Genomic DNA, 14,179 nt, shown 5'->3' on the forward strand with positions numbered 1-14,179 from the left:
CAGAAAAGGTGGACTGACGTAAATACACTGTTGAAGGAGTGAGATATAGGAATGGTCTGCTGAGCCATGTGGGTTAGCTCCCTGGCTGGGGATTGAACCACTGCTGCAGTGGCTGCAGATTGCCTAGTGCCTTAAGGAGGCTTGAGTCAAGTTTTAGAGAAGGTAGGGTTTGAATTGTCTTTTAAAGGTTTGGATAGATATAGGGAAAGAAAAAACATATACAGATGAAAGGGGAGAGTAGCAGCTTCTTGTGTAGTCTTCCTACCATGTGTTGTACCACTACCTTATCTTATGAGTTGAATAGGCTATCTACATGCTTATGTCACTGTTTTGATTGAAAAGAATCTTTAAACGATACTTGTTATTATGGAATAAAAGTCCTCAGTAGAATAGTTAAGTATTGAAAATAGGCCTTTTGACTACTTGCAAATGGAATGCCTAAGATCAGGTGTAGAAGAGGTATTTGAGATGTAGTTATGGGACTGAGTTCATAGTAGGAATTCAGAACTTAAGTAAATGAACAAGAATTATTTATGGGTGTTTTTGTTGTGGTTCCCCCCCCCCCACTGCATCAGAAACACTCCCAAAACTATTGACTCAGAATCTCAAATATTGACTGTAGTTATATTTCATTTTACTTTTTTAAAAAAACTTTTTCTTTTCAATTTTTTTAAGATTTGTTTGTGCATACAGACCTGGGGTACAGGCCAGAGGTGCAGGGGCAGTGAGAGGATTCGCCAGAGGAAGAGTGGGGAGCAGAACAGGTAGATTGTCAAGTACACTGCTGAGGAGAGCAGAGGGCAGGCCAGGGGAGGTCTGAGGAGCCATGTGGGATCACCTCCAGGGCAGGTGGAGATTGAACTCATGCTGAATTGGCTTTAGCTTCTGAATTGGCTTTAGCTTCTGTGCTTTAAACCCCTGCACCACCTCATTGTACTTTTTGTGTAATTTTTTTAAGTATTCCTCTTAGCACCACTTTGCAAAAAATTCTGAAATACAATATTGACTATAGAAATGGATCAGAAAAGATGAATTTTGCAGTTACAGTGTTTTATATTGTTGATGGTTAGCAAGGACTTTTGTTTTTGAGTTTAAGCTCTACCACATAATAGCTGTATGACTTTTGTGCTTTCAAACTCTACACATGTTATTTTTCCTATCTGTAATTTAGAGATGGTATTATTTACATATGGGTGGCCTTTTTTTTTTTTTTTTTTTTTTAGATAATGCCTAAAAGTGTTCAGCACAGTATTGTATTTGGCATATAACAAGTGCTCAATACATTGTATTTATTACAATTATCCCCTAGCTCCCCTTTTATTGAATTAGAGTTCTTAAGGAAAGGAACACAGACCTACAGTGCTTTTCCTACCACATTTCTTTGCACAGTCAAAATGTTTTTATTGATTGGAGAGATGGAGGTTAAACCACATACCTAGGATTTGCCAATTGATTCTAGTAGATTGAAAATAAGCATCATGAAGATTTAAGTTTGTGAGCTGGAGTGGACAATAAGAGAATGGTAAAAGTGGAGTTTATTATAGACTTTGGAATGATCTGGATGAAGGTAGGTAACTTCAGGAGTGAAGGTGAAGATTTGGCAATTGTCTTTATAATTAGTAGTTGAAGCCTAATAACCTGAGAATTTAAAGAGAACAAAAAATATTGAAATTTCCTTCTTTAGAAAATGTGTGATCTGTCTTGTGTTTTACCTTGAGAAGGAGTGAAAAGTGGTCAGTTATCTGCTGTGCTGAGAAAAAGTTTGCTATCTCCACCCACTTTTTAAGAGGAAAAGTCCTTAGGAGAGGAGTATGTAGCTCCAGGTAGGATTAAATTTCCCACCATAGTAATCTTCCCTATCCTTCATGCTTCAGGCCTCTTCTTGGTGGAAGCAGCTAAATGCTTAATCTAGAACAAAAGTGCGGAAGGTTTAAAGTACAGTTTTAAGCATTATGTTTTGCAAGGGGAAATTCTACTGAAATAAAGGCATTTGACTGCTCAAAAGTAATTCTGTTGGAACTTGTAATCTCTTACAGAACGGATCTGTAAGCAGCCACTGGTAGAGTGGCAAGAACAATGAATAGCAAGGAACTGTTAGTTAAGTAATTATAATACACATTAGCATGCTTTATTGTTTACCAGACACTTAGAAGTTTATGAGTTATTAAGTAAGAATGCAAGAATGGGTGATGTTATTGGATTAATTTTTACATTTGATTTTTCAAAACAGGATAGTTATTAACATTATCTTTTGTGCAGGCTATATTACAGCTTTATGTAGGCCTTTATATCATAAAATATATAAATGATACTTACAGAAATGACTAATAAAACAATAAAAATAATTGATATCCTAATTTTTCAAAGGACTATTTTGAGAAATTTTAATAATTTTCTTTCAAAATCTTTTCAAATTGTTGATTTAAGCTCAGGTCATTCTTGCATGCTCTTTGCAGCCAAGAAAAGGAACTGCCTTAATTTGTGTAGTCTGATACATGATATATTCTTTTACCCTTCTTTGGCCTTTTTTCCTCCTTACCCCAACATATATCTCAAAAGAATATTTGTGTTCTGATTCCATCTCTAAAGAGTATCTACAAAACTTTTTCATTTGGCCTGTTTAGTGTGATCAGGATGAAGGGGTTGCTAAGAGGAGGATAATCTTAAAATGAAGATTTAGGATGCAAAAATACCCTATAATTTAGGGTTGGTTTTAAAACTCTAAAAATACACATTTTGGGGGGTATTATTGTTCTGACAAAATTCAAGTGTTTGTCTACTTAATGTTTTATAACATAGTATCACTAAATACAATGAGTTTTTTTTCTGGCTAAAAGCATTTTAAATATTCATTTATGGACTTCCCTGGTGGCACAGGGTTTAGTCTCACTGGTATCACTGACCACTGTGGCATGAGTTCAATCCCTGGCCAGAGAGGTAATCCACATGGGGCAGTAGACCTCTCCTGTCCCACCTGCAGCTCCCCTCAGTAGTGTATTTCCGTGGATCTGCCTGTTCTGCTCCCTATTCTGTCTCTGGTGAATCATCTCACCCCCTTGCACCTCTGGTCTACACCCCAGTTTTTGTATACATAAGTAAGTAAAATCTTTTAAGAAATAAAAAATAATTTACTCTGAGGTTATAAAAATAGCATTTTATATGTATTTGTGAAACTTGATGCATTAAGAAAATAGCACCTAATAATTTTGAAGCTGAAAAGACAGAAATAATTTAATACCCTTTTAATTGACAAATGCAAGTTCAAATGAAACAAACTAAGAGTTGAGAAAGGTCTTTTTGAATTGTTTCTAATTATTAATTGATAGAACTGGTAAATTGTCTTACTTTTTTTTAGTTCACATTTATGAGTTCTAGTTGTTGAAAGTTCTTTTTAGTAGTTAAAATTAACATTGTATATTATTTATAAGTTAAATTAGTTTTGGTTGAGGCCTAGTACAATATATAAATCAGAGTGTTAAGTGTTTTTGTTGTAATGCATATACTCCATAGCATAATGAAAAACTAATTTTGTATTCCTTAATATAGCATTTAACCAAGTTAAAAGCCATTTATAGAAAGTAATGGAGATACACTTTTTAAGAACTGTTTTTGGGATTTAAATTTTATAATTACCTTACTTTCAGGGTTTCAATTATTTAACGACATTACATGGAATGTGTATAATCAGTCATTTATTTCAAGGCCCATTAAGAGTTTTGCTTTTGAGATAACTATAACTTTTTCAGAAATTCTGTTAAGTAGTAACTTTTATATAATATCCATTTTAAAGATGAGGAAACTTGAAGTATAAATCATAAATATATTCCAAGTACTATATGTAGAATTTGTGCTCTATGGCAATGTAATTCCAGAATCCACTACTTTACCCCCAGCTGGGATATGTTCAACAAGTGTGCTTTATTTTTTATTTTTTGCTTATAGAAGAACTGGGGTGTAGTCCAGTGGTATGGGAGGCAATAGGATTCACCAGTGAGAGCCGAACAGGTTGATGTATTAAAATAAAATACACTGCTCAGGAGAGAAGCCACAAGACAGGCGAGGTCTGTGGTGCCATATATGAGTTAGCTTCCTGGCCTGGGATCAAACTCAGGCCATAATGGTTGTAGCTGAGACAACCCCTAGGCCACCTGGGAGATCCAGGGTGATTAAGTTGTTAACCTAACTTTTAAAGAGTGTTTAAATTTAAACATGCATATTTAAAATAATGTCTCTATCTTTAGAACTACTTTTTAGTAAAATACTAAATATAGATAGAGGTCTTTTGACCATTTCGCTGATTTGATTAACTTGAAACATAGGCAAGTTAAATGAAAACACATGGAAGCTACATGATAGAATTATTTATTAGCTATTTGAATATTGCATAGTCATATATCTAATGTGGTAAAACTGACAATTACTGGTTAATTCTGGATAGCTCAAATACTTAAGTGATACTTAATTAGGTTTATCTTCAAAATGAAGACATACATATTTCTGAAGTTGCAATTTGAAAATGAATAATTGATGTATTAAAATTCCTGTTTCTCATTAATTACTGAATAAAACATAGAAATGAAACAGTTGAACTTAAAAGTAAGCAGAACTTAAGAAAATAAGACTATAAGGATTATAAAAAAGAATTTTTTAAATTAGACTTCAGGGGACTTTATATTTGGTATTTGACTCTGAAAATAATTATTGTATAGATTAAGGAAAACACCTGGGTTACCAGAAATTCAGTTTTTTTCCTTCTAAAATAGATTTAGGGTTTGTGGTGAATTTGTATGCATTTTGTCTAAATAACACAGTTTGAATAAAAATGTACATATTTTCTGAATGAAAGTATTTTAAAATTTTACTTTGTACTCAAAAAAGGTAGAGATTTTTTGGGACTTTAACCCTCTGCCCATTCTTGATCAATTTGTTATCCATATAACAGACTAGTTGAAAATTTTATTGCTTACAAAATGCTTTTCAAAGGGAGTATATAACCTTTGCTCTGTGGATTTTGGAAATTATCTTTTAAGAGTGCTTTTCCCCTACCCCCTTTAGTGCAACTATAGGGTAAAGTCATTCCCTTGCTGCCATTGCCATTGGGTGAATGACCAGCCTTGCTTGTTGCCAGGAAAGTTACATAACCTAAACTTCAATTTTTTCAAAAGTGAAACAGATTACATTTTTATTTTATTAAAAGAATATGGTTGTCTTCTGTGGTGGTGCAGTGGGTTAAACACAGCACTAAGAAGCTAAAGCCACTTCATGAGTTCAGTCCCTGCTTGCCCCGAGGTGATCCACATGGCAGACCTCTCTTGACCCACCCGCTGCTCCCTTCAGCTCCCCTCAGCAGTGTACTTTGTTGATCTGCCTGTTCTGCTCCCCACTCTGTCTCTGGTGAAGCTTCTCACCACCCCTGTACCTCTGGCCTGTACCCCAGTTCTGTATGCATTAATGAATAAATCTTAAAAAAGAAATATAGTGTAGGTCACAAAATTGACTGGAAAGGCTTGCTAAATCTGCTAACAAAATTTTGACACGGAAATCTACTAACAAAAATTTGATACCGAAATCAAGATGCAAGATGTCTGTAGCATGTTGCAGCTATACACTAGCTACATACGTTTTAAACTTCTCTGCATTTTGTAGTCATTCAGTTAAGATTAAGAGTTCTGACCTAAACTCAGATTAGCTAGACATAGATTTTGTTGTTTGGTAACTGATAGGAGTGGTTTGGTCAGCATCATTAAGAAATATTTTGCCTCTACCAAGACTTAATCCTTAGTTGGGTCCCCCAGAGAATCAGTGGGATTGAATTCTCAATGTGTCCATTGTAAGGGAAGGGAGGATAATGGCAAAGTATATTGTCCAGTTTTTCATTATGTTGCCTTAAATTCCTTATTTTGATGACTGCTTGCTCTATTACTAACAGTTTTAATTAACACATTCTCTTCCAAACCCTTGTGAGTTTCACTTTTAATCATGTAAAAAAGCAGTTTATTTTTTAAAAAAATTAAAAAAAAATTGATGATGTGGATAATTTTGAAGTTATGGACTGTTTTGAAAATTAGGTCCTATTTGATATGTGTAGTGATGTAGCAGGCTGTTTATTAATTTTTTAAAATATTTATTTTTATTTATTTATGCATATAAGAACTGGGCTCTAGACCAGAGGTGTGGAGGAGGTAGGTAAGAGGATTCACCAGTGCAATAGAAGCACAGAACATGCTGATTTACAGAACATGCTGATTTACAGAAATACACTGCTGAGGGAAGCAGTAGGCAACATAGTCAAGAGAGGTCTGCTGCCCTGTGTAGGCAATTTGCTGAAATATACTGTTGAGCAGACAATACAGAAGTCTTCTGTTCCAAGTGGGTTATCTTCATGGCTCCAGAGGGCCGAACTCATGTTGCTCGTGTTGCAGTGGCTGGTGATAATTTGATAGTGCTGTGTCTTTAAACCCAGTGCCACCAGGGAGGGCCTTGATTATACTTTTTAGACAATTATTAATTATTTTAATAACTAATAATCCTTGTGGATTAGCCATTGCATTTTCGTCCTAAAAGTTCCTGAAACTAGAAGTCAAAGAAAACTGAGAATTAAATTATTATAAAAGTAGGCAATGGGATTCCTTTGTGAGCACCCATTTTCATTTAAAATTTGATAATCACATGCTTATTATCTATTTACCTTCTCTCTGGCTCTGATATACTTTGTTTTGATGCTTTTGTAGTGGTAAATGTGATTATATTGAGGTAGATTCCTTTATGTTAGTAGTTGACACTACCAAGAAATTTTGGGAAAAGGGTTCCACTAGATCAAAATTCATTTCATCCTGAAATTCTAGGGTATTGTATTCACTTTATTACATGGTTTAACATTGTTGAAACATTAAAAGTTAAAATTCTAGTTTCATTACTACTTAGGTTGTAGACATATACTGTATTCAGTGTCGTAACTTCAGTATATGCTTGTTCTTTTTCTGGAATGATTTTTATTATACTTATTTGTAATTCAAGTTCCTTTTGGAAATATGCTTTTTTAAAAAAGATTTTGTGCCCATTAGTAATTTAGTATCAGTAACAAATTAGAATCTTCAGATAGCCTTTTTTTGTGACATGTTTTCAAAATGAAGAAATGAGACATTTTATTAAGGAAGAAATACTCATTGACAACTACATATTTTAAGTCAACACTTGAACTAAAGTTATTTATTTTTGGAGTTAAACATAATGTTCAATATAAAGGATACTACTGTTTGTCATTCTAGACCTTCCCTTATTTCCCACTGGCTTTTAGTCAGCAAGTCTTTGATAACTTTAAAAGTACCTTTGTTATCTCTCTTTTACTATATTCCCTTCTCCAAATCCTTTCCCAATCTTGCTAGTCAATATCAGCATTGTAGATTTTATACAGGGCTATTTTCTGTTTATTTTTTTCCCTGGCATACAAAGGAAAATTTTTGAGTAATAATTTCTCCTATGTGTTTTCTAAACTTAGATTGAGATAATGTAATTCTGACGGTACCATTTTGCTGTCCTACCAGCATTGTTGCAAAGGTTTCAGTCTACTTGCTCTCACCAACCTTTGTTACCTTCCATTTTTTATTTTTGATAATAGCAACCCTAATGGGTGTTAAGTGGTATCTCATTTTGGTTTTGATTTGTATTTCCTTTAATAATGATATTGGGGTTTTTTTTGTGAGGGCTTATTGATAGCCTTTTGTTATATCTTTGGAAAAATAGGCCTATTTGTTCTTGCCCATATTTTAATTGGAATTTTTTGTTGGTGGTGAAGAGTCCTTTATGGCTAAATATTAATCCCTATCAGATACATGGTTTAAAAGTATTTTCTCCCTTTCTGTGCTTCTGCATACTTTAGTGTCCTTTGTGCACTAATAATTTTTATGTCATTTTATACTTTTTATTGTTGCCTGTGCTTTAGTGCACAAAAGGACACTAAAAGAGTGTCATTGCCAAATCTTCTAAGAATCTTTTTAATGTTAGTTCTTAATGTGTTGAGGTAATTTTTATATGTGGGTGGTGTAAGATAAAGATTCATTCTTTCACACATAAATATATACTTTTCTTATCACCACTTGTTGAAAAGACTATCCTTTCCTCATTTGAATGGTTATGGCACCCTCGTTAAAAATCATTTGACCATATATAGAGGGTTTATTTCTGGCCCTATTTTGTTCCTCTAAAATGTTTGTATGCCAGTACCACAGTTACTGTAGCATTTTATGTTTTAATAAGTTTTGAAATTAGGATTGTTGATACCTCTACCACCTTTGTTACTCATTTTAAACATTGTTTGGGTTGTTTGAGGTCCAATATGAATTTTAAATTAGATAGTTTTATTTTTGCAGACATTTGATAGATATTATGTAAAATTGTAGTTTAATTTGGGTAGTCTGCATATGTGAAAGTTTGTCGCAAGTCTCAATCCTACACTAAATAATGTTATCACATGGCAAATTAGAAATTCCAAGCCATTTAACCTAATATTTAAAACTTGCTGAGAGGAAATATGATCAAAGTGTTTACAAGCTGAAGGGAAGAGTTTTTTATATTTGGGAGGAGGGGAGAGATGAGTACTCTGCATGTGTCTGGTTAAGTATCTTCTAAAATTGCTCAGTTTGGTTAATGACTTTTTTTTTAAAAGATTTAATTACTTATGCATACAGAACTGGGGTACAGGCCAGAGGTGCAGGGATGGTGAGAGGATTCACCAGAGACAGAGTGGGGAGCAGAACAGGCCGACTGGTGAAGTACACTACTGAGCGGGCAGGTCAAGAGAGGTCTGCCTCGTCATGTGTATCATCTCCAGGGCGGGAATTATTAGTGTGTAATTGTTTTTGGGTAGTTATATTCTGCAGATTTGTGAGACCATTGAAATCTGTCTTTCACTTTTTGATTTATCTCTCAGCATAGTCACACCAAGATCTGTCCATTTGGTCCCAGATCCCAGAGTTTTATCTTTGTACCTGTGTAATATTTCATTGAATAGATAGATGGTCCACAGTTTTTTCTATCCATTCATCTTTGGAAGGATACTTACGTTGGTTCAATAATTTGACAGTTATAAACAGTATTGCTGTATACATAGGTGTTGATAGATCTTTTTGTATAGGAAAATACTTAAAGCAGTATTGTAGTGTCAAACAATTCCTTTTTCTTGAGATATCTCCATACTATATTTTCCATAGAGGTTGTACCAGCTTGTATTCCCACTAATAGTGGATGAGAGTTCTTTGTCACCACCACATAGCCAGCATTTATTTATTTTTTTCTTTTTTAAAGGTGCTCTTCTCACAGGGGTGAGGTAATATCTGTGTCGTTTTAATTTATATTTCTAAGTGATATTGAACTTTTTCACCTGTCTGTAGTCTGTCTGAATGTCATCTTTTCCCCACATCTATTTAAATGTTAAATTTCAAGCCTCTTGGCTGTTGTCCCTCAATACTTAGAAAATCATTGTTTTTCTATGTTTCAGATACAGCTGATCTACTATGTATAGTTAAATTTTGTGTTTTGGGAAAGAGCTTACTTGTTTTGGTTATGAATTGACTCCTTTGAGTACATTAAATCCTTTTATTGTTTGTTTTGGAATAGCTTGTTTTTGAATAATGATAACCTGTGGTACTTGACTGGGAATGGGTTATTGATTAACCTGTTGAACTTGTTAAATTGGAGGTTTCTTAAAGAGAGTTTATACTATAATACATATTCTACTTAAAATATCTTAGAATCAAACTTGGGAGAGGGTAGGAACACAGGTGAAAAATAGCAATATAGGGACATAAGCATGTTTACTATTTAGTAAAAGAAAAGGGCAACTGGTAGTGAAAACCATCAAGAAATAATTTATGAAGAGGTTCTTCAGTATGCCTTGCAAAATTGTTTTTTGAATGGGGACAGTGGGGGATCTTTAAAAGTTTTAGTTAGTAGAGCACTATCACCTTTTGAACAATTCGTGTTAATTTTAATAATTGTTTTCATTTGGCACTCAGTTTTTTAAAATATTTATTTATTTATGCATACAGAACTGGGATACAAGCCAGAGGTGCAGGGGCAGTGAGAGAACTAACCAGAGACAGAGTGAGGGGCAGAAAAGGCGAATGGATGAAGTATACTGCTGAGGGGAGCAGTGGGTGAGACAGGAGAGGTCTGTTGCACCATGTGGATCACCCTCTGGACTGGGGATTGACCTCACACTGAAGCTGCTGCGGCTAGCTTGCAGTGCTGCTTCCTAACCCATTGAGCCATCAGGGAGGGTCTGGCACGTACTTATTTATTTTTTTAAAAGCAGTTAACATGCTAAATTTACACTATGGGGCTGGAGGTAGGTGGTGGGGTGGAGTAGAGTGAAGTGTTGAGAGGGTTTACCAAAGAGACAGTTGGGAGCAGAACAGGTGGATCGACTAAAATAACACTGCTGAGGGGAACAGTGGGCAAGACAGGTGAGGTCTGCTGCACCATGTAGGTTAGCTCCCTGGCTGGAAATGCAACAGTGGCTGACAAAAGCTTGGTCGCACTGAGACTTTAACCCTTGTGCCACTAGGAGGCCCCTACTCTTAATTCTTGAGCTTAATTTTGAGACTTAAAGAAAACAAAATGACAAAATAGAAAAAGTAGTTATTTTGAATAATAAAGCATTTAAATGGTATGAAGTGATAGGCAAAAATTAGAAAGTCTTTCTTATTCCTACCCATCACCTGCTCAGTTCCTTTCCATGAAGGCAGCCAAAGTTACTGATTTCATTATATACATTTCCAGAGATTATTGTGTGCCTGTCCAGTCCAATATATTTTCTGTGCTTTAACCTGTTTCTTTTATTTTAATATAAATAGAGCATACTTGAAGCATTGTTCTTTGTTTTGCCTCGTTCATTTAACAACACATTTGAGATTGAGACATATCAGTATGTAAGAAGTTTTATTGGTCTCATTTTTAATAGATGCATAATATATCAGTGTAAATTTAACATGTTAACTAGTTTTTCATTTAAAAGTTATACTTAGATTATTTCTTGTTTTTTGCTGTTACAAAGAGGACTGCAGCAGATGGCCTTGTCATGTTATTTCACACATATACACATCTCTTTCGTATTAGTTCTAGACATGGAGTTTCTGCTTCAAAACAGGGGTATTTATAATTTTGAAAACAAAGATGTTTAAATGTATTGAAGCTCTGGAATTTTGTGTATTTCCCCATTATGGAATCTCATTTCGTAACAAATAGGCATCTAAGAATTAAATTTATAATTGCTAAGTTATTCCTGAAATTCTTAAAAAATCTTTTTGTTTTGTAGGTATACAAAACTAGGATATGCTGGAAATACGGAACCACAGTTTATCATCCCTTCCTGTAAGTAATTCTCTTATACCACAAACAAGCTGATTTAAAACTTTTTAAAAAATATTTAAGTAAAAGAGATAATCAGTTCTAACATTGGTACGATTAAGTCCTTTAAAAACATGGCTTGCCATATTCTGTGTGGGCACATTCCAGACCTCTGACCTTTTCTTTTCAGGTCTCTGTTATCCAGCAATATATTTACCAAATACCTCTTTTAAAAAACAAAATGAATGAATTGATAAACTAGTTTCTGCTTTGAAGACATTGCTGTTAACAGTATATGGAGTTAATTAACTCATAAAAAATACATCCCCCTATATCACACCTACAAAGACTATGGTTTGTAGTATAATGGTTTGCAGGACCTACCAGTATTGTTGACAACTCTGATAAGTACAGGATTTCATCTTTAAGATACTGACTTCAGCTGTTTTCTTATATCCCATAGCCATCCCGAAAGTGTTTTTCTTCTACGTTATTGCTAACTTTAGCAAATCTTCTACTTCCAATAGTTTAACTTTGAGTGGCTTTTAAAAAACACCCTCACATTTCATTTGTTAGTATTCTTATTTGTTAGCATCTGGTCTATGATAAGTAAAGCTTTGTACTTTTCACTCTCAGACAATTCACTGTTTAAATATTATGTACCTCTGATCTATTTGTCCAAATGCTAGATAGAAACTTTCACGTTAGGTGATAAATTGTTTGAGCCATTGCTTCATAGTGCTCACTTTTACAATTTAATATGGAGACTGTCTCTAGTTTTGTATTTGTGTGACTATTTTTGTATAGTCTTATTCATTATGAAAATAAGAAAGAAAAATGAACATCCAGATAAAGTAGTGAAAACAGCATAAATTTCAAAGACAGTGAAGTTGAGAAGAAGATAGAAATTAAATTTACTCAAAATTAGTTCTTTAGTCTCATTTGGACACTACTGAACATGAACAGGTCAATTGTTTTATCATCTGTATAGCAAGATGTGAATGTGTGAAACAGGAGAAATTAATACTCTAATACCTAGAATGTATTTTAGGTTACACTGATGAAAGAGTTCATTCATGTGAATATGGTGGATTTAGTTTGATAGTACTGTTGCCTTTCCCATTTTGTTTTATTAGTGAGTATTTATTGTCTACATGGAAGGAAAGTTTTATGTCTTTATCTTTTTCCTGTATTTATACATCAATATATTGACAGTTGTTTACTTTAAAAATTTGATGACAAACATTGGCTCTGTTACTGTCTAATCAAAATGACTTTTATGGACTATTACTTGACTTTCTCATCTTTCCAAACTGTGAATTTGCTTCTATTCTTCAGTCATCTTGTTAATTCTGTTGGAGGCCCATATAAACTTGGTCTTTTCAATCTTAATGTTGCCTCACCATTGTTTATTTCATCTCTTGAACAAAACACACATTTTTAGATTTAATTGTCCTTTTTTGAGTCATTATAGCATATTAATTTATTGGTCCACCGAAAGATTTTTGAACTTGAGTTTTTTTTTTTTACCTTGTCAGTTTTTAATATTGTAGGTATTGTATTTGAAATCAGTAGTTAGTAGTTACTGCCACTAATATTTGTTCTGAAAAGCCTGTTGTGTGATTCAAAGTTTTTTGATACCTTTATTTTCCAGGAAATTTATAGTGAGCCATCTGGATTATAATGTACATGTGAGGTTTTCTAGAATTTAGAAGTAAAATTGTGAATTTAGAATTCCTTTAGGTTTCTTTACCCACTTTATTTAGGATGTCACTGTATTAATTGAAGTGTGACAAGTGAATGCCAAATCAGCATGAGAACCTACAGAGATTTTGAATGAAAAGCTGTTTCACTTGAAGCATTTAGAAATTTATGTCTGATTAAGCAATATATAGCAAATTTAAGGTCTAGAACTGTATGCTGGTATTCTAAAATTCAGAAGATTGTTGTGGGTTTAGTTAAATAATTTGAAATTTCTTAATTGTATGGTTAAAATTTAACAGATCAATAGGTCAAGCTATATTTAAATTATACTAGTTCATTGTGATTCATGTCACTTGAAATCCTCCTTGCATCTTCCTGTTTTCATTTGTTGGTGATTTAAAATTTTTTCTTTCTGATTACCCATCAAATATGTGCTGACTTGGTGGTTACAATTTATTCAAATAAAAAATAGGTTGTAAATCATTAAAAAAAGTAACTGAAACATACCTAAAGCAGTACTTTTTTTGCTTTTTAGTTTTGAAACTGGGTGGAAGTTGAGATTTCATTAAGTGAATTTTGTTTAAGTCACTTTTTTATGACCTTTTTGGCTTTTATTGTGACAGTTTAAAGAAGTTAATGTTTTGTTTAAAAACACATTGTAATAGAAGAAGTTAACAGTTGATCTCAAAAGAAAAAAATGATTTTGAAATGTATAAATAACTTATTTTAAAGGTATTGCTATTAAAGAGTCAGCAAAAGTGGGTGATCAAGCTCAAAGGAGGGTGATGAAAGGTGTTGATGACCTAGACTTCTTCATTGGTGATGAAGCAATAGAAAAACCTACTTATGCAACAAAGGTATGTTTTTATTATTTGTATAATAAGTAAATAACATTTTCTTTAAGACATTAGTTTGTTCAATATGCAATTCAATTATAGACCTAATTAATATACTCAATTGCTTAGCACTAGAGATGCGGAGGGTGAGAGGATTCACCAGAGACAGAGTGGGGAGCAGAACAGGTAGATCAAGGGGGGAGTACACTGCTGAGGGGAGCAGCGGGTGGGTCAGGAGAGGTCTGCCACGCCATGTGGTCACCTCCGGGGCAGGCTGGAATCAAACTCATGCG

The 14,179-nt window shown here is 33.8% G+C and overlaps 1 protein-coding gene across 1 annotated transcript in view; it reads left to right on the forward strand.

Annotated features, from left to right (window-relative positions):
• ACTR3 (ARP3 actin-related protein 3 homolog (yeast)) overlaps positions 1–14,179 on the forward strand; it is a 44,387-nt gene that overhangs the window by 6,239 nt on the left and 23,969 nt on the right. Inside the window, exons 2-3 of the mRNA XM_004674704.2 lie at positions 11,315–11,370; positions 13,783–13,907. Of these exons, the coding sequence (XP_004674761.1) occupies positions 11,315–11,370; positions 13,783–13,907 (181 nt within the window). The remainder of the gene's footprint in view (positions 1–11,314; positions 11,371–13,782; positions 13,908–14,179) is intronic.

This window comes from Condylura cristata, unplaced genomic scaffold (genome assembly GCF_000260355.1).
Source record: "Condylura cristata isolate star-nosed mole 26May11 unplaced genomic scaffold, ConCri1.0 scaffold00002, whole genome shotgun sequence".
In the NCBI taxonomy this organism is placed as follows: Eukaryota; Metazoa; Chordata; class Mammalia; order Eulipotyphla; family Talpidae; genus Condylura; species Condylura cristata.